Source organism: Cervus canadensis, chromosome 33 (genome assembly GCF_019320065.1).
Source record: "Cervus canadensis isolate Bull #8, Minnesota chromosome 33, ASM1932006v1, whole genome shotgun sequence".
Lineage (NCBI taxonomy): Eukaryota > Metazoa > Chordata > Mammalia > Artiodactyla > Cervidae > Cervus > Cervus canadensis.
The window spans coordinates 28,934,241-28,959,371 of NC_057418.1; the positions used below are offsets into that span (position 1 = coordinate 28,934,241).

Genomic DNA, 25,131 nt, shown 5'->3' on the forward strand with positions numbered 1-25,131 from the left:
TGCTTCATTAAATTGGTGGAGTTGGGGCAAAGAAGAGTGTTTGATCCTCTGTCTCCTGAGAACATGATTATCTCCCCCATTGTAGAAAATTAATGCTTTGAAAGAAAAATCGAGTTCACATATTTTCAGGGAATCATGGCACAGTGACCTGAGTCTATAAAGTACATTGTTGCTGCTGCTGTTTAGTCACTCAGTCGTGTCCGACTCTTTGTGACCCCATGGATTGCAGCACTCCAGGTTTCCCTGTCCTTCACCATCTCCTGGAGTTTGCTCAAACTTGTGTCCATTGAGTCAGTGATGACATCCAACCATCTCATCCTCTGTCATCCCCTTCTCCTCCTGCCTTCAATCTTTCCCAGCATCAAGGCTTTTCCAGTGAATTGGCTCTTCACATCAGGTGGCCAAATTATTGGAGCTTCAGCTTCAGCGTCAGCATTAGTCCTTCCAGTGAATATTCAGGGTTGGCTTCCTTTTGGATTGACTGGTTTGATCTCCTTGCAGACCAAGGGACTCTCAGGAGTCTTCTCCAACATCATGGTTCAAAAGCATCATTTCTTCAGTGCTCAACCTTCTTTATGATCCAACTCTCATGTCTGTACATGACTACTGGAAAAGCCATAGCTTTGACTATACAGACCTTTGTTGGCAAAGTGATGTCTCTGCCTTTTAATATGCTTTCTAGGTTTGTCATAGCTTTTCTTTCAAGGAGTGCGTAACTCAGTTTAAGCACCAGAACCCTCTGGCTCTCAATCCAGAATGGGATCTGCAGAAACTTAAACACAAGGACCCAGAGTGAGCAACATTGGCCTCAGGGAACTGGTCACCGTGTGTGTCCAGCTGTGAGTGGTTGGCTGGTGTCTGAAGTCAGACACAGAGAAGTAAAAAAAAAAGGGGTGGAGGAGAGGGAGAAATAGAAGTGCTAGAAAGTAGTAGGAAGAGAAATACAAGAGGGAGGGAGCAAGAGAGGCAAACGTGGAGAGGAAGTGAAACCTCCTGAGATGGATGTGGCAATGAAGGTGCTAAATCAGAGCCATCCATCCAGGGTGGAGAAGTGGGAGGGAGATATCCCTCACCTCTCACGGGGCTGCCCTGGAGCTGCCCCGGCTGCCCGCTGTGCCCACAGGAACTCAGCCCCATCACCCAGGACGCCCCCCACTGCCACAGTGCCCGCTCCTCCCTTCTGTCCAGCTGTTTACACTTTAGGCAGTGATCTCGTGAAGAGGACTGCAAGCTTTGTGGTGCGTGAGGTTTGCTCTGCTGCTCATAAGTCCATTGTCAATCCTGCTCTAGGCAGAAAGTGTCTCCTCTCCTATTCTGGGGCCTCAGGACAGAGAACAGAAGGGGTGAAAACAGTGTCAAGAGGAGGAAGCAAGCCCTGCAAGAGCCCACAGATAACAAAACCAGGGACGTCCGTGGACAAAGGCTGGGCTCGGGGTGAGTGCTTTAGTGAACCTGGAGGAAGGAAAGCCTCGTCTCAAGATGTCAGGGAATGAGCAAGGGGACCCCAGAGGTGCATCCAGGCTGGGCTGGTCCAGTCTCCTCGAGTGGCTGGCTGAAAGTCTTCAGCATTTCCTTGGAGAGAAAGACTCACAGATAACATCCTAACAGGCATGTGTAGAAGTCTTGCCCATGACTTGGTAGGGTGAGTCCTCAAGTGCTCATACCAGAAGAGGTTTCAGATGTTCCCAACAGAGTCCTTCACTGGCATCATAGAGGCCCAAGGCATGACCCTGCCCGCCTCCTTACGTATCATTATCTGCAGGCAGCTGAACTGGGTGAATCCTGCTACATCAAGAACCCAGACCTAGAGTGGGAGCCGCCAAGTAAACCACCTGCCCCTGTGAGGTTCTCGGAGCCTCATTTTGCTCATGCCCATCACCATGGGAACCTCATAACCAGCCCCAGAAGGCGGGGATGGAGCGAAGGTTCGCAGATACAAAGGAGAAACAGCAGGCAAGGTTGGATCACACCCTGGCAAGCGGGGGCCGCCCCCAGAGCCGTCTCAGAGCAGCCCTGCTCTTTGCAGGCTTGGGTCCTGGCTGGTTGACCTCTCAGGTTCAGAGCCACCCTTTGGGAAAGGCCCTGTTAGCCAGGCTCTCACTTTGAACCTGCGACGCAAGGTTGCCCACATGTTCATCTCCAGCACGTGACTGTGGCTGGTCAGACTACAGGAGCAGCCAAGTCATAGTCAGAGGCTGATTGATAGCTGTAGGATGAGAACTATAGCCCTCACGGGAAGTAGAACCTGCAGGGCCAGTCCTGGGGAGGGGCTTTCCTGGGTATTCAGGTCAGGTTCTCCCCTGTAATTCCATGTGTACTTTAGAAAAATGCTTTGCTAGAAGACTCTAGTAATTTTAAATAATGAATTTAAAAGTGAATTTTAAAACGTGTCTTTTCTTATTCTGTGCATTTGTTTATGTGTTTAAAAACTGTTTGCAACAAAAGAAAGAGACGGTATGTCCGGTGTGGTGTTTTGGAAAATGCGTCCTTCACCAACAGGCAAGTCTCAACAGCAGGCCCTCTGGGGCACCCGAGCGTATTTTTAGCCTGTCCTGGGTCACTGCCGTGGAATTCAACCACAGGGCCTGTGAGCTGCGCTCAGCTCTACTTCTAATGCAAAGGTAAACCGGACCTAACCCAGAGGAGAGGATCTTGGGCCATGTTTTATTTTTATCTGACCAAGAACGCTCATCTCATTTCTGCCCGTAATTGTCAAGCTGCAACTCGGCTTTGAAAATACTTTTCTTCGATACCGGAAAAGCCACAAGCAGTTACTCCGAGCAAGTCTGTTGCAAGTCTGACACGAGTCCGTCCGGTGCCTGTGAGCCTGTCTCTGTGTGGCTCCCCGCTTCGTGTCTCTGGGGAGCCCGTGTGATCACCTCTGATCTCGCTTCCGCTGCCTTTTGCCTTCCTGAAGTCTGTGCCTCTCACTCTTGGGTCTCCAGCTCAGACCTCTCTTCAGAGCCTCAGACTTGCAGATGTGTCTCATTTCCAGGCACTTGGGGAGCTTAGAGACACCCCAGCATCCCCCAGGACCCCCACCTCGCTGAGCCCCCACACCGCCGTTGGTTGTACAAGGCAAACACATCATGTGTTTCTTCCTAGGTGGATGCATCTCCACTGGTGGGGCCAACCACAAGCTACCACCACCTCTCACCTTTCCTGGGTGGGGGTCTCCTAGTGGACCCCCCACCATCCACGCCTCTCCCTATGCAGTCCACCTGCTCCCGTCCCCTGCAGAATCTGATCACACCACCTCTCTCCTTAAAAGAGCCACTGCTGGTGGCTCATAGGCAGGAAGCCAACATCCTTTTTATCTGGTCCACAGATCCGGGCCTGCCCGCCTCACACCTCGCGGCCTGGTCTCCAGCCCCGAGGGCTCCTCTCAGTTCCTGGAAAAAGCCACATCCTCTCTGTGGACTCCTGGCCACCCTTCCTGGCGGGCTTGGGGTGGTTCCCAGGGAGGTACACTCCTCCCTGGGCTTTCTCTGCTCCTTCACAGCTCCGATTGGTTATTTATGTCTGTCTCTGCCCTCAGGGGATGAGTAAGCTCCCTGAGGGCAGCTCTGTCTGTTCCCCACCAAGAGTTCTCAGTGACCTCTGCCTCCCTGGACTGCGGCTGCTCAGTTAACATTTGCTGAAGGAAGGAGTTCTCAAGACAAGAATATTGAAGTGGTTTGCCATTCCCTTCCCTTCTCCAGAACAATATTACATAGGAACCTTGGATGTTAGGTCCATGAATCAAGGTAAATTAGAAGTAGTCAAACAGGAGATGGCAAGAGTGAACATGGGCATTTTAGGAATCAGTGAACTAAAATGGATCAGACTGGGCGAACTTAATTCAGATGAACATTGTATCTACTACTGTGGGCAAGAATCCCTTAGAAGAAATGAAATAGCCCTCATAGTCAACAGAAAAGTCCAAAATGCAGTACTTGGATGCAGTCTCAAAAACTACAGAATGATCTCTGTTTGTTTCCAAGGGAAACCACTCAATACCACAGTAATTGAAGTCTATGCCCCAACCTCTAATGCCAAAGAAGCTGAAGTTGAACAGTTCTATAAAGACCTGCAAGACCTTCTAGAACTAATACCAAAAAATATGTTCTTTTCATCATAGGGGACTGGAATGCATAAGTAGGAAGTTAAGAGATACTTGGAGTAACAGGCAAGTTTGGCCTTGGAGTACAAAATGAAGCAGGTCAAAGGCTAACAGAGTTTTGTCAAGAAAATGCACTGGTCATAGCAGACACCCTCTTCCAACAACACAAGAGATGACTCTACACATGGACATCACCAGATGGTCAATACCGAAATCAGATTTATTATATTCTTTGCAGCTGAAGATGGAGAAGCTCTCTACAGTCAGCAAAAACAAGACAGGAAGCTGACATGGTCACACAGGTCATGAACTCCTTATTGCCAAATTCAGACTTAACTTTAAGAGAGTAGGGAAAACCATTAGACATTCAGGTGTGACCTAAATCAAATCCCTCAAAACTATACAGTGGAAGTGACAACTGGAGTCAAGGGATTATATTTGATAGACAGAGTGCCTGAAGAACTATGGATGGAGGTTTGTGACATTGTCCAGAAAGTATTGATTAAAACTATCTCCAAGAAAAAGAAATGCAAAAAGGCAAAATGGTTGTCTGAAGAGACCTTATAAATAGCTGTGAAAAGGAGAGAAGCAAAAGGCAAAGGAAAAAAGGAAAGATATACCCATCTGAATGCAGAGTTCCAAAGAATAGCAAGGAGAGATGAGAAAGTCTTCCTCAGTGATCAATGCAAAGAAATGGAGGAAAACAATAGAATGGGAAAGATTAGAGATCTCTTCAAGAAAATTAGAGATACCAAGGGAACATTTCATGCATAGATGGGCAAAATAAAGGACAGAAATGGTATGGACCTAAGAGAAGCAGAAGATATTAAGAAGAGGTGGCAAGAATACACAGAACTATATAAAAAAGATCTTCATGACCTAGATAACCACAATGGTGTGATCACTCACCTAGAGCCAGACATACTGGAATGTGAAGTCAAGTGGGCCTTTGGAAGCATCATTACAAACAAAGCTAGTGGAGGTGATGGAATTCCAGTTGAGCTATTTCAAATCCTAAAAGATGATGCTGTGAAAATGCTGCACTCAATATGCCAGCAAATTTGGAAAACTCAACAGTGGCTATAGGACTGGAAAAGGTCAGTTTTAATTCCAACCCCTAAGAAAGTCAATGCCAAAGAATGCTCAAACTACCGCACAATTGCACTTATCTCACACACCAGCAAAGTAATGCTCAAAAGGCTTCAACAGTACATGAACTGAGAACTTCTCAATGTTCAAGCTGGATTTAGAAAAGGCAGAGGAACCAGAAATCAAATTGCCAACACCTGTTGGATCATAGAAAAGGCAAGAGAGTTCCAGAAAAATATCTACTTCTGCTTTATTGACTACACCAAAGCCTTTGACTGTGTGGATCACAACAAACTCTGGAACATTCTTAAAGAGATGGGAATACCAGACCACCTGACTTGCCTCCTTCATAACCTGTATGCAGGTCAGGAAGCAACAGTTAGAACCAAATGGAACAAAGGACTGGTTCCAAATTGGGAAAGGAGTACAACAAGGCTGTGTATTGTCACCCTGCTTATTTAACTTATATGCAGAGTACATCATGAGAAACACTGGGCTAGATAAAGCACAAGCTGGAATCAAGATTGCTGGAAGGAAATATCAGTAACCTCAAATATGCAGATGACACAACCCTTATGGCAGAAAGTGAAGAAGAGCCTCTTGATGAAGCTGAAAGAGGAGAGTGAAAAAGCTGACTTCAAACTCAACATCCAAAAAACAAAGATTATGGTATCCAGTCCTGTCACTTCATGGCAAATAGATGGGGAAACAATGGAAACAGTGACAGACTTTATTTTCTTGGGCTCCAAAATCACTGCAGATGGTGACTGCAGCCATGAAATTAAAAGACACTTGCTCCATGGAAGAAAACCTATGACCAACCTAGACAGCATACTAAAAAGCAGAGACATTACTTTGCCAACTAAGGTCCGTCTAGTCAGAGCTATGGTTTTTCCAGTGGTCATATATGGATGTGAGAGTTGTACTATAAAGAAAGCTGACCACTGAAGAATTGATGCTTTTGAACTAGTGTTGAAGAAGACTCTTCAGAATCCCTTGGACTGCAAGGAGATCAAATTAGTCAATCCTAGAGGAAATCAGTCATGAATGTTCATTGGAAGGACTGATGCTAAAGCTGAAACTCCAATCCTTTGGCTACCTGATGCAAAGAACTGACTCATTTGAAAAGACCCTGATACTGGGAAAGATTGAAGGCGGGAGGAGAAGGGGACGACAGAGGCTGAGATGGTTGGATGGCATCACCGACTCAATGGACATGAATTTGAGCAAGTTCCGAGAGTTTGTGATGGACAGGGAAACCTGGCATGCTGCAGTTCATGGGGTTGCAAAGAGTCAGTCATGACTGAGGGACTGAACTGAACTGAAGGAAGGAGGGAAGGATAGAAGGGAGGGAGGAAGGTGAAAAAGAAAGCTGGATACTCCCCTGTCTGTATCTGCTTCTTCTCTCCACAATACCGTTCTCTTTTTGAAAAGAGAAAACCCTGTTACTTTTTTAGCTCAATGACTAAGCTACTGTTCTCCACTGAAACAAGAAAGTTTCCTTCCCCCCAAGTCTAAGCTAAACAAAACTCACTTCTTATACCCTCAGACCTCCCAGGAGTACAAATGAAAATTCTTAAACGCCAAGAAAAATGAGAATTCTTTTAAGTCTGATCAGGAAATAGTAACCCTGATACAGCTCTGGGAGGGTGGAGATGACAGTTTTAAATGACTCATGATGTATTTAGGCTCCGTCACAGGTGTAAGATATGAAGTGAAGTGAAAGTCGTCCAGTCATGTCAGACTCTTTGCGACCCCATGGGCTGTACAGTCCATGGAATTCTCCAGGCCAGAATACTGGAGTGGGTAGCCTTTCCCTTCTCCAGGGGATCTTCCAAACCTAGGGATCGAACCCAGGTCTCCCGCATGGCAGGCAGATTCTTTACCAGCTGAGCCACACAAGGGAAGTGGTATAATATATATATATGTTTATTTACTCAACAAATGTTTGAGGGCCTGTTATGTGCCAGCTACAAATTTGAATAAATCAATAGCTTTCAAACTTGTTATCCCCTGCAACTCACAGTAAGAAATGCATTTTACAAAAAAAAAAAAAGAAATGCATTTTACATTGGAACTCTATATATACGAATACTCAGATAGTTTAATGAAACAGAACTTGAGTATATGAAATGCCTTGATATTTTCTGTTTTATTCTTTTTTCAATGCTAAAAAAGAGTTAATTTAGACCAACTACATTAATGTTACCACCCACTACTTGATCACAGCCCTTAGCTTGGAAAACCCCGAATAAACATAGGCCCTTCCTGTGCGTAAAGCAGCCCTTGACCTGTGGCCGATGACCTGCGGTGGTTATCGGGGCGAGCCGAGTGCCATCCCCAAGCGGGCTGCGGTCTGGGGTGTGTCCCTTCAGGACCTGAGGATATGGCACTTTTAGCAAAGCCAGTCAGAGGTAGGCCCCTGCCTGTCCGCCTTCTTAGGGCAACTGAACTTGAAAAATCAATCGTCGAAATGAGTCACTTCAATTTCAGCAAACTAAACTAACAGGTCACTATTAACTAAGAATAGGCTGCAGGAAGTTGTATGTAAAAGGCTGGGTGTGGGTGCATGAGGGTGTCAGGGACTCTGATTTTCGCTAGATTTTTCAAAGCATTAGGAAATTAAAAAAAAAAGAAGAATCGGTGCTCTCGAGGTTAAAAACAGAGCTCCTGATATTGGTGGAAGACGGTACATGCGAGGATGGGCAGGGTTAACATTTGCTGCTCTGCATCACATATTCTCCATCATTTGGTCCTCCTTCATCAATCTCATCCCATCACACCTCCCCCAGGCCGGCAGAATCCTGAGAACCCCCTCCCCGCCCCACCAGGGACGGGAGCTTGGTAGCTCTAGCAAGTATCAGCCAGGAGACTTTTGCTACTTGCCTCCAAGTTTCTCTATATGGAATGGAGATGTTAGCCTATGGTTAAGCTTGACTCCTAACTTTAAAAATTTGTTTATTTTATTTTTGGCTGTGCTGGGTCTTCATTTCAGCACTCAGGTTTTCTCTAGTTGCAGCAAGTAGGGGCTGCTCTTCCGGTTGTGATGCTTGGGCTTCTCATTGCAGTGGCTCCTCTTATTGGGCTTCTCTGGTAGCTCAGACTGTAAAGCGTCTGCCTGCAATACAGGAGACCTGGGTTCGATCCCTGTGTCAGGAAGATCCCCTGGAGAAGGACATGGCAACCCACTCCAGTACTCTTGCCTGGAAAATCCTACGGACAGAGGAACCTGGTAGGCTACAGTCCATGGGGTCGCAAAGAGTCAGACACGACTGAGCGACTTCACTTTCTCAATTTCTTTCTCCTGTTGGGGAGCACAGGCTCTATGCGTGCAGGCTCAGTAGTTGTGGCACATGGGCCCACGTGGCAGCTTCCTGGAGCAGGGATTGAACCTGTGTCCCCTGCATTGGCAGGCGGGTTCTTAACCACGGGACCACCAGGGAAGTCCATTAACTCCTCATTAATCACAACCTCCTGCCTGAACTTTGCTCTTAGCAGCCCTCTGTAAGTCCTTTCCGGCAAACCCAATGGAATCTCTAGACAGTCATCTGTCACAAATTAGAAAAAACCACATTTCCAGGCCATAAGTATTAATAATTAACAGGTGGGTATGGGGACGCAAAGTGGATTTCATGTTCTGCTCTTGCCATCTTGAAATTCTGAGTAATTTTTCAACAAAAATTGCAGTTTTCAACAAAATAGTTTGAAAACAGTTTTCAGCAAAGACTATTGCAGTGGACCCCCGCAGCCGGTCCTGACAGACTCTGACCTGTTCTTTTGCTTGCTTGTGTTTAGAAAGGTAATTAAGGAGCCGCTGACTAAACGTGGTGACTCAGTAAAGTGCTGGCACGGTCTGTACAAACAACCACAACAAACAAGGAAACAGCGCGCTCTATTTAGAGTCTAAGAAGTCTGCTGACCCAGTTCTGGTGCTGGGAGTATTTATGTAGTGCTCCGTAGTCCCAAAGTGCTTAAGGGTCACCGGTCAGCTCTGGGCCTAAGCCGGGTCTGTAAGAGGGCCAGTTCTTATCAATTACGTGTAGAGTTTCTATCGCAGAGGCCTGCCAGCATGTCCTAATTTTGTGTAGAGTGGGCACAACCGACTTCAGTTCTTGACAACTTTTATTTAGCCACACATTAAAGGAGAAGAACCTTTAATGGCATATCCAACGGCAGAGGCCCAGAAACCTGCCTGGGTTCCATCACTAAATGGGCAGTTAGTATTAGGATTTCAGATCTTTTAGCTAAGAATCCCATGTCCTTTCCACGGCTCACGACCAACAGCGCAACACCATGGTAATTGGAATACAATATCACGAATATTGGAGACTTAACTTGGGACTGCTTAGAACAACTCAGTAGACATTTGCTAGCTGATTGTTAGGAGAAGGCAATGGTACCCCACTCCAGTACTCTCGCCTGGAAAATCCCATGGACGGAGGAGCCTGGTAGGCTGCAGTCCATGGGGTCGCTAAGAGCACAACTCAGCAACTTCACTTTCACTTTTCACTTTCATGCATTGGAGAAGGAAATGGCAACCCACTCCAGTGTTCTGACCTGGAGAATCCCAGGAACGGGGGAGCCTGGTGGGCCGCCGTCTATGGGGTTGCACAGAGTCGGACACGACTGAAGTGACTTAGCAGCAGCAGCAGCAGCAGCTGAATTGTGACTTTTTCTTTTTTAGTGGTTGTTAATAGTGGACCATTTTAGAAAACGGAGGACTTCCCTGGGAGTCCTGTGGCTTCCAATACAGCGTGCCTGGGTTCAATTCCTGGTCAGAGAACTAAGATCTCACATGCTGCAACTAAGACCCAGTGCAGCCAAATAAGTAAATAATAAATAAACATTTTAACAGGGCACTCAAAGCCGGTGCACTGGGACAACCCAAAGGGATGGGATGGGGAGGGAGGTGGGAGGGGGTTTCAGGATGGGAGACACATGTACACCCATGGCTGATTCATGTCAGTGTATGTCAGAAACCACCACAGTAAAGGAATTAGCCTCCAATTAAAATAAATAAATAAATTTTTTAAAAAAGAAAATAGAATATAATGAGGAAACCAATACAGAAAGCAGATACAGTACAGGTCTGTCTGCTCTAGTTGAAGGGGAAGGAAAGGTGGGTCTCCCAGCAGCCAAGAGCTGAATTAGGAGATGCGTCTGCTTGGCAGACATCATGGCTGGGGCTGCAGGAGCCTCCCGGGAACGTAGGCAGAGGGCTGCCCTGATCTTATTTGCTTGGTGGTCCCTCCAGCAGCAGTGTTGGGGAGAGACAGACGGGGCGGCCCAGGAAGGTTTCACAGTGGCTCATGAAAGAGGTGACAAGGCCTACAGCTGCAGTGGCCTTCAGTCAGGGAGAAGAGGCACAGAAAATGTGGCAGGAATAATACGATAAAATGAACTATCTTGTTGACCAGCGAGACGCAAGGGGTGCGAGCCAAGGGTGGAAATGAATGCATTGTCCAACTTGGGCGGCTGGATGCACGGGAGCGCCGTTGACTAAGAAAAGGTGGGTTAGTGAGGAGCAGGGAGGCTTAATGAACACAGCTGAGGGCCCGTTGAGTGAGAGGTGCCTACGGATGGTTAGATCCCTGGGTTGGGATGATCCCCTGGAGGAGGTCACTCCAGTATTCACGCCTGGAGAATCCCATAGACAGAGGAGCCTGGTGGGCTACCGTCCATAGGATTGCCAGGAATTGAACACAACTGAAGTGACTGGGCGTGCATGTGTATAATGGATAACTGGTGAGAAGTTGCAGCTAATATGATTCCTTGATTTCATTTCTCTGTAAAGTTAAACAGATAGAACTCGTTTTCAGGAAAGGAGCTGAGAAGCAGAGGGAAGGAGGTAAGAAACCTTACCTGATACCTCCCTTTGTCCCCGATAGCACCCAAGCGCCGCCGTCCCAATCAACAGTGTTTGCCAAGTAGGTTTGTCAAATCTGGACGTCTCCATAAGAAGTTCAGTTCTTCTGATGTTCGATTTGCTGAGAATGAGGTCGTTTTTTCACACGTTAGAGTACTTCTCGGTTGAGGGTGGGCCCCCAAGATATGAGCTAGGTCTTCTCCACGCCCCCCAAAGGGTAGAGGCCCTGAACCAGAAGAAGCCCATGGGGCCACCGGCACAACTGCCAGCCCCGGCGTGGCCGCGGTCCACTCGTGTTCCCGTCCCTGCCGATGTGCGGTGCCTGGAGCCACAGGGGCCCAGGTGGGCCGCCCCCGGAGGAAGGGGCCGGGCCCTCAGGGCCCACCTGGCACAGTGACCCGCAGGGAACTGGCACAGGATGCGGGAATGGGTGGTTAAGCGTTCACCTGGGTTGCCACGCCAGCTCCTGTCTGCACGTTCCTCTTCTGTACAACGGGCACAATAGCACTGACCTCACCAGCTTTTGTGAGAATGAAGTGATGCTATTCATGGGAAATACTTAACACAGTGCCTGGCAGGTAGCAAGGACTCAAGAAAGTTTGGATAAAAGTGAGAGGAGGAGGAGGAGATGGGGTAAGCAGGTGAGGTTGCTTTCCAGAAATCTCACCCGTCATTAAACACAGTGGCAAGGCTATTATTACTTAGATTTTTACCAGAAGATTTAGAACAGCATGAATTATTTAGTGTCTAAGAATATGTTCCTCTAATACTTTAGCAAGCTTCATATTTAAATGTTTCTATTATATAATTCTCTGAATTACCTGGGAACCATAAAGGCCAGGTAATAATATGTACCACTAGATCTCAGCACTCATCATTCTAAAAGAGCAAAAGGATACCTCATGAGACAACATTTTTCTAATTTGGGAGGGAAAAAGAAAATCCTAGGTTTCAAGGAAAAGTAATTTTCCACTTCATACCTTTAAAAACAGTTAACTTAATTTAAATGTAATTAACATTTAAATGAGAAGTTTTACATCGCAGTTTTCACATGATTCTCAAGACAGCCTCAGCCCAGGACCACTATGGAAAACTCAGAATTGCTTGGCCTGAGGATATGACTTTATTTATCTCTTGGGGGCCTGACTTCTGGGAGATTTCAAATTCTTAACATTTTCAAACACTTTTATTCCTTTTACTGGCAACCTTCAAACACGGCTCTTGCAAATATGCTTCCCTTAATATCTTCCTTAATACTTCAGTGCATTTTTCTACCTCTGTCCAGTTTTAATATGTCTCCATTTCTCCTTATTTTTAGGGCCTCTTTTCCATATTCCATCTCTTTGGAACACCAAATCTTCCTTTAGTCAGAGTGGCCTAGTCCCTCAGCTCAGCCCCTGCTGGTCCTCATTTGGCTCAATAGCGCCCTCCTCTGAAAAGTGTGGGGATAGCACCTACCTCGTGGGGCTGGATAAATGAATGGCACTCAGTGAATGGTAGGGTTAATCATCATTGATAATGTTGTGTTCATTGGTATTTAGAGTTTGGGGTTCCCAAGATAGGATCATAATTCCACCTGAGCTATGTTCCCACTGGCCATTTTAATGGAATCTCCTTTCCCCACTTAGGATCTGATAACTCTGAAGTTGCCTGGAATTCCTCCTGACTTAGAATTCTAGCTGAAGCCTCGGGGTCTCCCAATAGCCCCAAGCACCCTACAGAGGTTTTTAATAAACCCACCTCTGCTTCCCGCCATTGCCAGACGGGACAGAGCCTGCTTCTCCGAGAGCTGATTCACATTAATAACCGCCCCATCAGTTCTTTTCAACTTCTATTAACATGTTCCAACCCTCAGCCTTCTCGGAACATCTTCAGATTTCCTAGTCCCCTGTCCTTTCCTGCAGTTGTGTGTGTGCATGTTTGCTCAGTCGTGGCCGACTCTTTGCGACCCCATGGATTGTAGCCCACCAGGCTCCTCTGTCCATGGGATTCTCCAGGCAAGAATACTGGAGTGGGTTGCCATTCCCTTCTCCAGGGGATCTTTCCCCCCCAGGGATCGAACTTGGGTCTCCTGAGGCTCCTGCGTTGGCAGGCGGATTCTTTACCACTGACACCACCTGGAAATCTCATCTTTCATCAGAATATTCCAATCTCTCCACCTGATGGCCAGGAAAAGCGATCACATAGGAAACTGCCAAAGGCAGTTAAAGGCACTTTTTCCTGTGCTCAGCGCGTATCTGTCGGGTGTGTGCATGCCAGTCACTCGGGTATGGGGGCTGTTAGGTGACTAGACGTGGCTTCTCACCTCAAGGCCTCACCTGGGGAAGGAGAGGGAAGAAGCCCATAAGCCACCCTGGGGAGCGTGATGCAGGGTACCCCAGCTGGCTGACTCCAACCTCACATTGTTTTAGAGAAATTCCCAGGTTGATCGCCCCGCGCCCCCCACCACCGTGTGCTCCATGTTCCATTTTTCTTGCCTCGTCTCAGGCTCTGTCCCTCCATTCAGCACAGCCGAGCAGAGACCTCCCCAACAGCCTGGTTTTGGGAAGGGCTCCTCATTCGATTAAAGGAACCCTCCAGAGAGGCTGCAAGGGCAGAAACCACACCCTTCTGGCAGGATCCAGACCTCAGAGTAACGAGTCTAAAGTGGTTTTTTTTTTTTTTTAAAGGGCTTCCCCAGTGGCTCAGGGGTAAAGAATCTGCCTGCCAGTGCCGGGGACGAAGGAGATGCAAGCTCAATCCCTGGGTGGGGAAGATCCCCTGGAGAAGGGCATGGCGACCCACTCCCCTATTCTTGCCTGGGAAATCCCATGGACAGAGGAGCCTGGCGGGCCACAGTCCATGGGGTCACAGAGTTGGACACGATGGGTGGCTACAGGACATCACAGACGCCCACCTCACCCCTAGGGCGTAGAACACCAATCAGTCTTCCCACACGGAAAATGGGCAGTCTGCCCTCTAATAATGGTTGCTTGAAGGGTCTCAGATGCTGTGTCTGCACGCCACCACATTGCCAGCAGAGTCCCCCCGCCTCCCAGGTGTTCTCCATCCGGCCAGTCCCTGCCTCACTCAACCCCTGGGAGTCACGCGTGTGTCAGCTCACCCAGGGTGAGCTCCTACCGCCCCGTTTCTCGCCTTCAACACTCCAGGGAGGATGCTGTGTGTGGCCAACATCGTGAGCAGACAGAAATCCCTAAATTCAATGTCCCTCTGTTAGACGCTCATTCTTGGGGTCTGGATGCTGAAGTGTCCTCACCAATGAGACTCGGAACCCCTGGAAGCCAGGGAGTGTTGGTTACGCTGTTGTGGGTCGTCTCAGTGGTCCCAGCACCGGATACAGCGTGGGGCTCATAGGGACATATCCCCCGGGCAGTGGGGGCTGGCAGGCGAGGGTTCTGGAGGCAGCTTGAGCCTGCCAGCCTGGCTGCTGGTAGCCCTGCCACCCTGGGCAACCTGCTTACTCATGGGGACGCCCTCGGGGTAGCGTGAGGGTTTAGTCAGTCCTTGACAAATATCTATTAAAGGCTTGGAGTAGAGTCAGCAGACAAAAGCAAGTAAAAATAAATAAGCTGATTTTTAGATAAGGTGGGTGAAGGCGGCAGCGGCTGTTCTGGCATCATCGGTGTAGAGCTGACATTTGAACCCGGGGGGAATAAAAAGATTATTGGGTGAGACAGAGAGTCTGCAAGAAGAGAAGAGGTGCAGGCATAGCCTGGGGTGAGGGAGGCTGTGACACACCCTGACTCCCTAGAAGTCAAGAGAAGGGAGGAGGGCACCAGAGTTTGGCGTTAGAAGAGACTGGCAGGTGGCCCTGGGCTCTGAGCATCCTTCTTCCACAGAGATGTACACCCAGCTCTCAGGCTCATTTTCGTATGTGTGTGTGTGTTAGTCATTCAGTCGTGTCTGACTCTTTGTGACCCCATGCACTGTAGCCCACCAGGCTTCTCTGTCCATGGAATTCTCCAGGCAAGAATACTGGAGTGGGTTGCCATTACCTTCTCCAGGGGGTCTTCCTGACCCAGAGATGGAACTGAGTCTCCCGCATTGCAGGCAGGCTCTTTACTGACCGAGCCACCAGGCTCATTTACCAGCAGGTATTCAACAGTCACAAAGGAGAACATGAAAACCGTTAAATCAAAGTATTTCTCAGCAAGCCTACATTGTTAGCGGGATTTTGTCAGCCAAGAAAAGGGTTTTCAATAAGGCAAGTTTCCAAATGGAAATTGCTTCCACTCAGGGCTGCCGGGGAACCAGGCATTCACACCCATCCTGAGAGATCGCTCGTCTCCTCCGAAGCCCCCAGACCCCGCGCCCAGTGGTTTCATGTGCACTGTCTGTTGCGTTCATTCCCTAGCAGCTCTGCCTCCCTCAGGAAAGTGTGTTAGCTTAGCTAACGGTGAGCTTTCTAAGCTAAGAATACAGCGACCCCCTGCCCCCATGGAAATGATCATGGTGCCCCATTAAGACCTTGGTACTTGGAATTGGGGGTCCATCATGTTAGTTCTGCCTCCCCACCTCTGATGTCTCCTCTGCTGGTGGGTGGGTCTCCCTATGGTGGGCAGGCTCATCCGACACGCACTTGGCATCTTGAGATCAGCGTTCACAGCTGGAACCAGAGGTCCCACCCTGACCTGGCCTGTGTCCCCAGCCTCCACGTCTCATTTTCCTCTTCCATAGGAAAGTGTTAAGCAGAGAAAAGGTTTCTCAAATGACAGCCTCAGAGTCTTAGGAAAATTCGGTTTATCCCAATTTCTTTTCTCTTTGTGCATGTTCTGTATAGACTTTTCCAGTGCGCAACCCGTGTAGATCACTGACTTGGGGAAATGAGGTTGTTTTTATGTGAGGATTAACTTTTTGGGGCTTCCCTGGTGGCTCAGCTGGTAAAGAATCCGCCTGCAATGCAGGAGACCTGGGTTCGATCCCTGGGTTGAGAAGATCCCCTGGAGAAGGGAAAGGCTGCCCACTCCAGTTTTCTGTCCTGGAGAATTCCGTGGACCATATACTTCATGGGGTTGCAAAGAGTCGGACACAACCGAGAGACTTTCAGTTTTCACTGTAACTTTTCCAGCTGTGTGGGGCTGGTAACACATGTTGACATGTAACTCACACGGACACACCGTAGGAGTTGCTTTCCTTTCAGAGTCAGCATCTTACAGGCCATTGAGTTGTCACCAGGCTGGTGAGCTTTGAGATTTCTCTCGGGGTGACCAGCTGCTGCTTGCTGACGTCGCTTGCAGACAACAGTGACTCTTACAATTCCTCTGCCACCATGGCCTCCAGGCATCTTCATGGCCTTTTCAAGAAATAAGCTTGCACTGGGCTTCCCAGGTGGCGCAGTGGTAAAGAATCTGCCTGCAGTGCAAGAGACCAAGGTTCGATCCCTGGGTTGGGAAGATCCCCTGGAGAAGGGAACGGCAACCCACTCCATTTCTTGCCTGGGAAATCCTACGGAGAGACAGTCCGTGGGGTTGCAGAGTCAGACAGGACTGAGCCACTAACACACATACAAGCTTGCACTGGACATAAATTATGAGATGAGTGATTTATGATAGGTGACCAGAAAGGAAGGCAACACTGCCTCACATAACTTTATAATGTTAATTAACATAGTCACACCTCATAGCCTTCTCTGTATCTTTTCAAAGCACACATGGAGATGTGAAATTTTGGTAAAAGCTAAGCTTGGATAAGAGTCCAAGGAGAAGCTTAGCATTTTTCCCGTGGCAGGTGGTCTGTTCTGAGTGGGTGCATTAGACACCCTGGATGGGCCTCTTGAGTAGAAGATCAGCTGAAAAGTAGAGCTGGCCATTATTTATAAGAGGAAGAGCGAATCACAAATGCCTTACAGACTCTGATGAAATCCCCAAGGTGAGAACACACAGGTATGGGATAACAGGATAAAAATGCCCAAAGCCAGCACTCTAGCTTTTCCAAAGTGCTTGAGGCAGCCTGTGCACTGGCAAGACAAGATGAACCCTGAGAAAGACCTGACCTCAATCCTAGTTCCACTGCCTCTGAGCTGTACAGCCCCTGCAGGCAGCTTCCCCCCTAAACCTCAGTCTGCTCATTTGTAAAATAGGGCAGCAGCATCATTTCCTCATAGGAATGTTTCAAGGTCCAAGGGATGGGTGTATGTGACATCTCTTCACAAGCTATAAAGCACCACATGCTGGTTTTTAAAGAAAAATGCTTTCCCAGACAGTATTTAGCCCCACAGGACTCTATTTGGTATCCTTGTTTGACAGGTAAGGAAGCTGAGAGTTGTGGACTACAAGATCAGGTGTATTACATTATTTGAAGATCAGAGATCACTTTAAAAAATGATATAAATTCTTTTATGACTACTGAAATGGCAGAGACATTTCTTGGAAAACAGCAGTAACCGGAATGGGAGAGCCAGGATTGTCCCGCTGTCCTGTCCTAGGCTCCTAGTGACCTCTCTCTCGGCCACTTACCATGAGAGATGGTCGCCCAGTACCACACACCCGTGAAAGGCTGAGGCCCAGCCCCGCCCAGCCCAGCAATTACCATCAGAAGTGTTGGTACCATCTTAAGGGAAGATTATTCTATGAACCAAAGAGCTTTCTTTGCAAAAGAGGGAAATCTTTGAGTTTCTATTGTAATAAGAATAGAATGTACATCCTTTGTTTTTTCAAAACAGCTAAGTTCTGTTGAAAGAATTATTGCGTTCTTGATATGTCTTAATGTTGAGCGTTTCTCTGAGCAGTGAATTTGGAAATGCGAACAGAGAATGTTTTGTTACGTTATCGGAGAATGGGAGGGAGAGCTCCCTCAAGTAAAAAGACATTTTATTAATTGATTTTCTTTTTTTTTTCTTTTCTGCCTCTCATTTCAGAACGATTTGATCACCACTGTCCCTGGGTAGGCAACTGTGTGGGGAAAAGAAACTACAGATTTTTTTATATGTTTATTTTATCTCTGTCTTTTCTGACAGTCTTTATATTTGCATTCGTTATCACCCACGTCATCCTTCGTAAGTATGCTGGCGAAATCAGATTACGTATGTAACCATTTGCCTGACTTTAGTTTTCTGATTTAATTTTTGTTTAATATTTTGGTCATTCCGGGCTCTCTCTTCCTTTTCTCCTTCTCCCTGCCCCCTCCTCTCTTCCAGCTGACCCCCTTCCTCTTTCTCACCTCCCTCCCCTCCCCTCCCACCCCCATCTTCCTACAGCAGCTGCCAGGGGCGCCCCTGGATCAGACTCTTTCACTTAGGAGACTTTCTCCTTGACACGTGGTCCCTATTCCAACATTGTGACTTCACTTTCTCTTCTGCTAAGGGATCCGCAGGAGGAACCATCCCCACATTTTCACAGAGGATAATGTGTTGTCATGATACCCACTGAACAACAGAGCTTTTTTTAAAAATGTGAATCTACTTAAGCAGGAATTGACACCTTCCCTAAAAAAAAAAAATTGGGGATGAAAACTGAGCTCTCTTACACACAAATCTATAAATGTGAGATACACATTTGATAAGATGTTTAATTATCTGCCAGGACATTGGCAAGCTATGAAGGAAGCAACTTTATTAAAAATGAAATTGGGATATAAGTGATTTTAATATATATTTGCCTAAAAAAATGGCATTTTTCACTCCCCTTTCGAAGGTCATAACTTTGAACTCACTTTCCTATAATAGGGATGTGATGAGAAGGAAGCCATTTGGCTTTGACCTATAAAGGTGAGCCTTTAAACTTCCGTTATAGCTCCATTAGCAGCATTAAAGACCAGCATCCCCTCTGCCCGTATTCCTGAAGTACAACCATCCATTAGCAAGTCCAGAGCCTCTCTGGAATGTTTCTGGAAGTATCTAGACACACACCTCACTTTCTTCCCTGAAGCAGCGATTAGACCGCAGAGTGCTAAGACCAAACTGAGACACGCACATTATCTACTTGCTCTCTTGGTGGGGTTTGAATGGGGGTTGGGGGCAGTGGGTAGTATGGGAAATTTCATATTATTTCTTTTTACTTTGGACCTTCATGGACTATTCCAAACTGTCACAGACATTTTAAATCCTACTTTCCATTCATTCTTTCCCAATCTTTTCATCTAAATGTAACACAAATTTGTAATATATGCATGAGAGCTGTAACTGGCTGGGACAGCAGGAAGAGGATTAACACGGGTCGGAGACCCCTTCACCCTTCCACACCACCTGGGAAGGATGGCCCGCGGGCTCTCCTGGGGCACCTGTTCTATTTTCAGAGTCTCAAAGTGGCAACGATGTAACTAGGGTCCTTAGTTCAGTTCAGTCGCCCAGTCGTGTCCGACTCTTTGCCACCTCATGGACTGCAGCACGCCAGGCCTCCCTGTCCATCACCAACTCTCGGAGTTTACTCAAATTCATGTCCATTGAGTCGGTGATGCTATCCAACCACCTCATCCTCTGTCATCCCCTTCTCCTGCCTTCAATCCTTCCCAGCATCAGGATTTCAAATGAGTCAGTTCTTTGACTCCTCAGGTGGCCAAAGTATTGGAGTTTCAGCTTCAGCATCAGTCCTTCCAAAGAATATGTATGTATTATTAATAGAGAGAAGCGGTCGTTTACACAACTAGAGAAGAAAGAAGTACTGATATTCCAGCATATTTATGACACTGGTTTTTACCTCACGCATTAACTCTGGTAACACACACGCACTCTCACAGACACCGTGAAGCCCGTCACTTGCCACCACAGTGGCATTTTCATCTCCACTAGGGTCCGTGGGGTCACAAAAGAGTCAGACACGACTAAACAACAACTTTTTGCTTATTCTGGTTTCAGCAAAATGGAGTTTGCTATAGTTTATTCTGATATATTAACCCAATCTTCCACCAAAAAAAAAAAAAAAGCCTGCAAGTTACTGCAATCTCTTGGACAAAAGCAAATAGAGGTTTTCCTCTCCCCGGTTCTGCACTCTCCCACCACAACCCCCACGAAACAACCCCACCCCGACCTCCCATTTGCGCTCAAGAAGGGCAGAGGCTTTACATGGCTCCGTGATCCCCCCGGTGATTCTGGAAGCCTTGGCAAAGGCAGAGAGCTGTTTGAGAGCAGCTGGGGACCATGCCCCGAGTCCTCCCTGCCAGGAAGTGGGCTCTGAGCGGGGACACCGGATAGCAAGGGGCCACCAGGGAGGAAGCCTGTTGTCCACAGATCACCAGGAAGGTGACGTCTGCATTTCCTCTTAGAGGAAGCAGAGCTTGAGAAAGCGATATGGTCTGGGTTCACCAGGGAAAGAGCAATCGTCTCTTCTTGTCCCTCCATGTGCCTCAAGGTTGCGTTTGCTCCAAGATCGGCAGTACGTCCACGCCCCCCTGGCCTAGCAGGGAGGGACGAGAATGCTTCAAGCTTTCCTCATCAGTTCTTCAATCAGCGGGCATCCTTAGAGCACATGGCACATTCTCAGGCCTCCAAGGTGGCCAGTGGGCAAAAGGGAGTGGGAACTTGGGGAGGAACTGGAGCCATCACACCATCAGCCTCCCCGCAGCCAGCCTGGCCTACGGTTCCACCGAGGGTCTGGGACAGACAGCGCCACGGAGATGTGCTAGAACCGGTTCCATGGCGTCTGTCCTGTTCGCTCATTTCACTGCCACGCCAGGGCCAGTTTATGTCCCCAGAACACGGGGACCCAGCCTTGCCAACCCAAGGTGGGGCCACCAAGAGGTCCCTCCGTATGGGCTTTTCTTTCTCAAAAGCCTCTAACACCAATACTTTTTGTCAGCTGCATCATCACCCCGGCCCCTGAAGAAACGTTTTCTTGCACAGACAGTCTGTATTCACATGTCTCAAACCCCAAAGCAGGCAGCAATATGGACTTCGGGTTCATGAGTTTGTTTACTCTGGGTGCAGAGAAAGGCATCTTCGATACTTGGTCTAGTTTACAGGACGCCCAGGGTCAAATGTTAACCAACTTCAGGGAAACAGGCTTTTGTAAAAGAAGAGAGAAAAGAGCACACAGTATTCTATTTTCCTATTAAAATGAGGAAAACAAAGGAGTAATCAGAACTGTGACTTGTGGGAAAGTATGCAGACATCCATCTGCTTTTACTGAACAAATATCCTCCAGATGTTGGGTCTACTTATGAATCTGCCATTTTCTTGTTGAATAACTTTGGTGGAATCTCACTGTCCAATCAGTATCAGAGCTCTACCGAATATAACTTTATTGATCTCGAGACACCAATTATTTTTGTGTAGGTGAGAGAGCTTTCAGCATGAAGGCTGTTTCTTGGAAGTGACGTCTGATTACTAAATTCTGTTTCATTCCCCCAGGTTCACAGCAGGCGGGATTCCTCAACGCTCTTAAGGACAGTCCTGCAAGATATCCTTTCTGGGCTGTAGTTTTCACCACGTTAAGGTGTTAAGTATTGGACTGGCCTTCTCCTCAGTTATTTCATCTTGTGCCTTGCCTTTCCTTCTCATAAATCGTATTCCTTCTCCCTCTGTGAAGCATCCAAAGAGCTCCTTGATATTCACCTGCGTGAGTAACAGCCTTTGAATTGCTTAAACCTCGAAGCAACTCATTTAGCCTCGCTGAAACTGAAGTGCTCTTTCGCTGGAAAACTAAGTGTGAATTCTTGCTCGCCTCCAGAAACCACACTGATTTGCACTAACTCAGGTTGGTTTATGGAGAAGCCAGGCTGAGTTCCAGCTGACTTCATTTTGATCGGCATGTGGTCCCTACAGAATCTTTATGGGCGCCCCTGTGTGGGGCCCTTCTTGTTGCAATCACCACATGGGGATTCTCTGACTCTCTGTGTGGGTTCTGTCTGGGGCTTCAGTTTGGTGTCTGGACAGTATGGATAACCCCACAATTATTTCTCAAAACAGAATATCTGTTCATAGCCCAGAGTAGAGATGGTCAGTGTCAAGTCATTTGGATTCATCCCATCCTCCCAAACAGTGTACATAGGCATGTAGCATAGTATTTTTAACTTCTTGAAGGAAAAATGTTCACCCATGAAGTGCTTGAGTGGTCTCCCACACCCTCCCCTGCCCTCCTGGGTTTGACACTAATTGGTGTAGAGTCAGCCAGCTGGACGCACTGACCTGGCTCCATCTGGGACCCAGCTGTATTTCTTTTTCATTTAACCAGTTAGACTGCATTTGGGCCTCCCTAGTGGCTCAGATCAGAGAAGGCAATGGCAACCCACTCCAGTACTCTCGCCTGGAAAATCCCATGGACGGAGGAGCCTGGTAGGCTGTAGTCCATAGGGTTGCTAAGAGTCAGACACGACTGAGCGACTTCACTTTCACTTTTCCTTTCATGCATTGGAGAAGGAAACGGCAACCCACTCCAGCGTTCTTGCCTGGAGAATCCCAGGGACAAAGGAGCCTGGTGGGCTGCCGTCTATGGGGTCGCAGAGAGTCGGACACGACTGAAGCGACTTAGCAGCAGCAGCAGTGGCCCAGATGGTAAGGGATCTACCTGCAATACGGGAGACCTGGGTTCAGTCCCTGGGTTGGTAAGGTCCCCTGGAGAAGAGAATGGCAACCCACTCCAGTACTTTTGCTGGGATAATCTCATGGACAGAGGAGCCTGGCGGGCTACAGTCATGGGGTCACAAAGAGTCGGACGTGACTGAGCAGCTCCCACTGGGGGTAATCTTCATCTTGTGGCAGAGAATTCTTAAAGAATGAAGAACTCTGCTAAAATGTACATGTCATGACCATCATTTAGCTGTTAAGATGAACCAGCCTGTGTGCCTAGAAGCTGGTTGTGTGCATGTGTGTGTGTAGTAATAGTAGGGATGGTGGTGGTGGTTAGTTAGATCTCTATGTCCTCTGTGTGTGCGTGTGTGTGTGTGTGTACTCAGATGGTATAAAGTGTCTCCTTTCTGGTGCCTCTGCTTGTGTTTATGGACAGCACAGAATGTTGGCAATTAGTGCAGATTCTATAGTCAGTTGCTAGTCTCTTAGAAAGGGGACAGGGGCATATGTAGATATATGAAGGCTCTTGGCAAGTACATCTCACAGGTTTGTCCTGTCTTCTGTTAATGATCTGAGAAGCTAGAGTTAGCTAGAAGTTGGCCAGAAGTCAAGGTTGTGCTGGGAATGAGATTCTCGACCTCCGTGGCTGCTAAAAGCAGGTCCTTTGGGAAATGCCATTTTTGTTTCTCTCCCCAACTCTGCCAGAGGTGAGCACCCTCCTTCATCATCACCCCTCTGCTTCCTTCAGTTTTCAAGGCACGTTGCTTTGGCATATCTCATAGCCAAGCCTTGATTTTTCTTTCCTGAAGAAGAGGCTCATCTCGGTCTTCCAGGAAATCAGTTCCATTATAAAAACATGCTGGTCTTGTTAAGTTTAATAAATGCAACTCAGAACCAGCCTTGAGGTCTTAGGCTGCCAGCTGGAATGCTTCCTGAAGCCTTAGGAGTGTGGCAGTCTCGGCCACCTCCCCTCCCCCTATCCCCGGGCACCTGCGTCTCTCCTGAGACTGTGGGTCTGCGCTGGATGCCCAGGAAACATTTCAGACCATGGCAGCGGTCAATGAAGGACTCCTCTCTGTGGGTTTCCCTGGTGGCTCAGATGGTAAAGAATCTGTCTGCAATACAGGAGACCTGGGTTCAATCCCTGGGTCAGGAAGATCCCCTGGAAAAAGAAATGGCTACACACTCCAGTATTCTTGCCTGGAAAATTCCATGGACAGAGGAGCCTGGCAGGCTACAGTCCACGTGGGGTTGCAAAGAGTTGGGTATGACTGAGCGACTAACACTTTCCCTTTCTCAGTGGGGAGGGTGAAGAAGGGCTGATCTGAGCCTGGGGCATTTCAGCTGTTCGTTCTCCTCTGGGTCCCACAATTCCCCCTGGAGCAGAGAGGAGCTGGGTGATTGGGTTTGTTGTTGCTGGGTCTTCCTGGTATCTGCTCCAGACCTCCTCGCTCGAATCATAATCCCAGAGAAGGAGTCACTAAGAAGGACAGACAGCGAGTCCTAGTCTGGAGTAAGAGCCTTTTAATTTCTGCTCTGCCACAATTAATGATCAGGTCTGGGGTCCTTTCTTTTAACTCTTTTGTATCTCAATTGTTTGACCTGTAATCTTGAACTGCTCAGAACTTGACAATGCTAAGCTGACAAATTCAATGACATGGAACATAAGGGAGAATGCTGAATGTCGGAGCAATGCTTCCGTGCAAGGCAGGAGTGACTTCAGAGAGGCTTCTTTTTGTGGCAGTATCTTCAATGGGCAGGCTCTGCAGGAACCTCCTCTTAGAGCACACACGTCTGCTTGTTCTCGTGGTTCAGTCTGCCTGACGTCTGTGTCATCAAGAGCACCGTGTTCCCCAGCAAGGGGAGAGGACAAATGGTGCGGAGAGAAGGAGTGACAGTGTATTTGAGTGGCACGCTGTTCGCATGTAAAGGGGAGGAAGGAGAGAAATGCTCTTATTTGGTTTAGAGCAAATTTTAGCTGATTTTCCTTTGAAATATCCTTCTCAGGTAGAGGTAAAAAGAGTTTCTCCTGTGGCCCAGTTCCTGAAAACTCATGAAAATCTCAACCACTGACTTTCCAAACAGCATTGCCGTACCCAGGGCTGACCCTCTCCACCAACAACCGGGTGTTTTCCCCTTTTGTGAGTGCTCCCCAGGCGTGTCCTCCACATTCGGGAGCTTGGCAGCCGCAGCTGTGATAGCACAAGGGCTCTGAGTGCATGACCGGCCCCTTCCGGCCTCCAGACACAGCTCAAAGGCTCCCAGGCACATCCAGGCCGGGGCCTGCTCTCGCCCATGCCAGTTGTATCAGCTCCCAGCTGCTGTGTAACAGATAGCCACAAATGTAGAGACTTAACGCAATGGAAATTTACCATCGCCCAATTCTGCAGATCAGAAGTCCGGTAGGCTTGGCTGATTGCTACCCTGGATCCAAGGCTGAAACCACGGTGAAGCCGGCCTGGATGCCGATCTGAGGTCTCAGGGGAGCATCCTCTTCTGGCTCATTCAGGTACTTGACTAAAATCACAGGGTGTAGGACTGAGGCTCCTTTCCTGGCTCCATCCCCTGACTCCAGACTCCACCTGCTTCAAGGCCAGTAACGGGGGAGCTCACACTCTGCATCTCTCCTGCCTT

The 25,131-nt window shown here is 47.9% G+C and overlaps 1 protein-coding gene across 5 annotated transcripts in view; it reads left to right on the plus strand.

Moving 5' to 3' along the window:
* The window catches only part of ZDHHC14 (zinc finger DHHC-type palmitoyltransferase 14), a 277,992-nt gene that overhangs the window by 215,945 nt on the left and 36,916 nt on the right, over window positions 1-25,131 (plus strand). For all 5 annotated transcript variants that reach the window (XM_043456944.1, XM_043456946.1, XM_043456947.1 and 2 more), the window contains exons 4-5: window positions 17,914-18,051; window positions 21,340-21,388. In XM_043456944.1, the coding sequence (XP_043312879.1) occupies window positions 17,914-18,051; window positions 21,340-21,388 (187 nt within the window). The remainder of the gene's footprint in view (window positions 1-17,913; window positions 18,052-21,339; window positions 21,389-25,131) is intronic.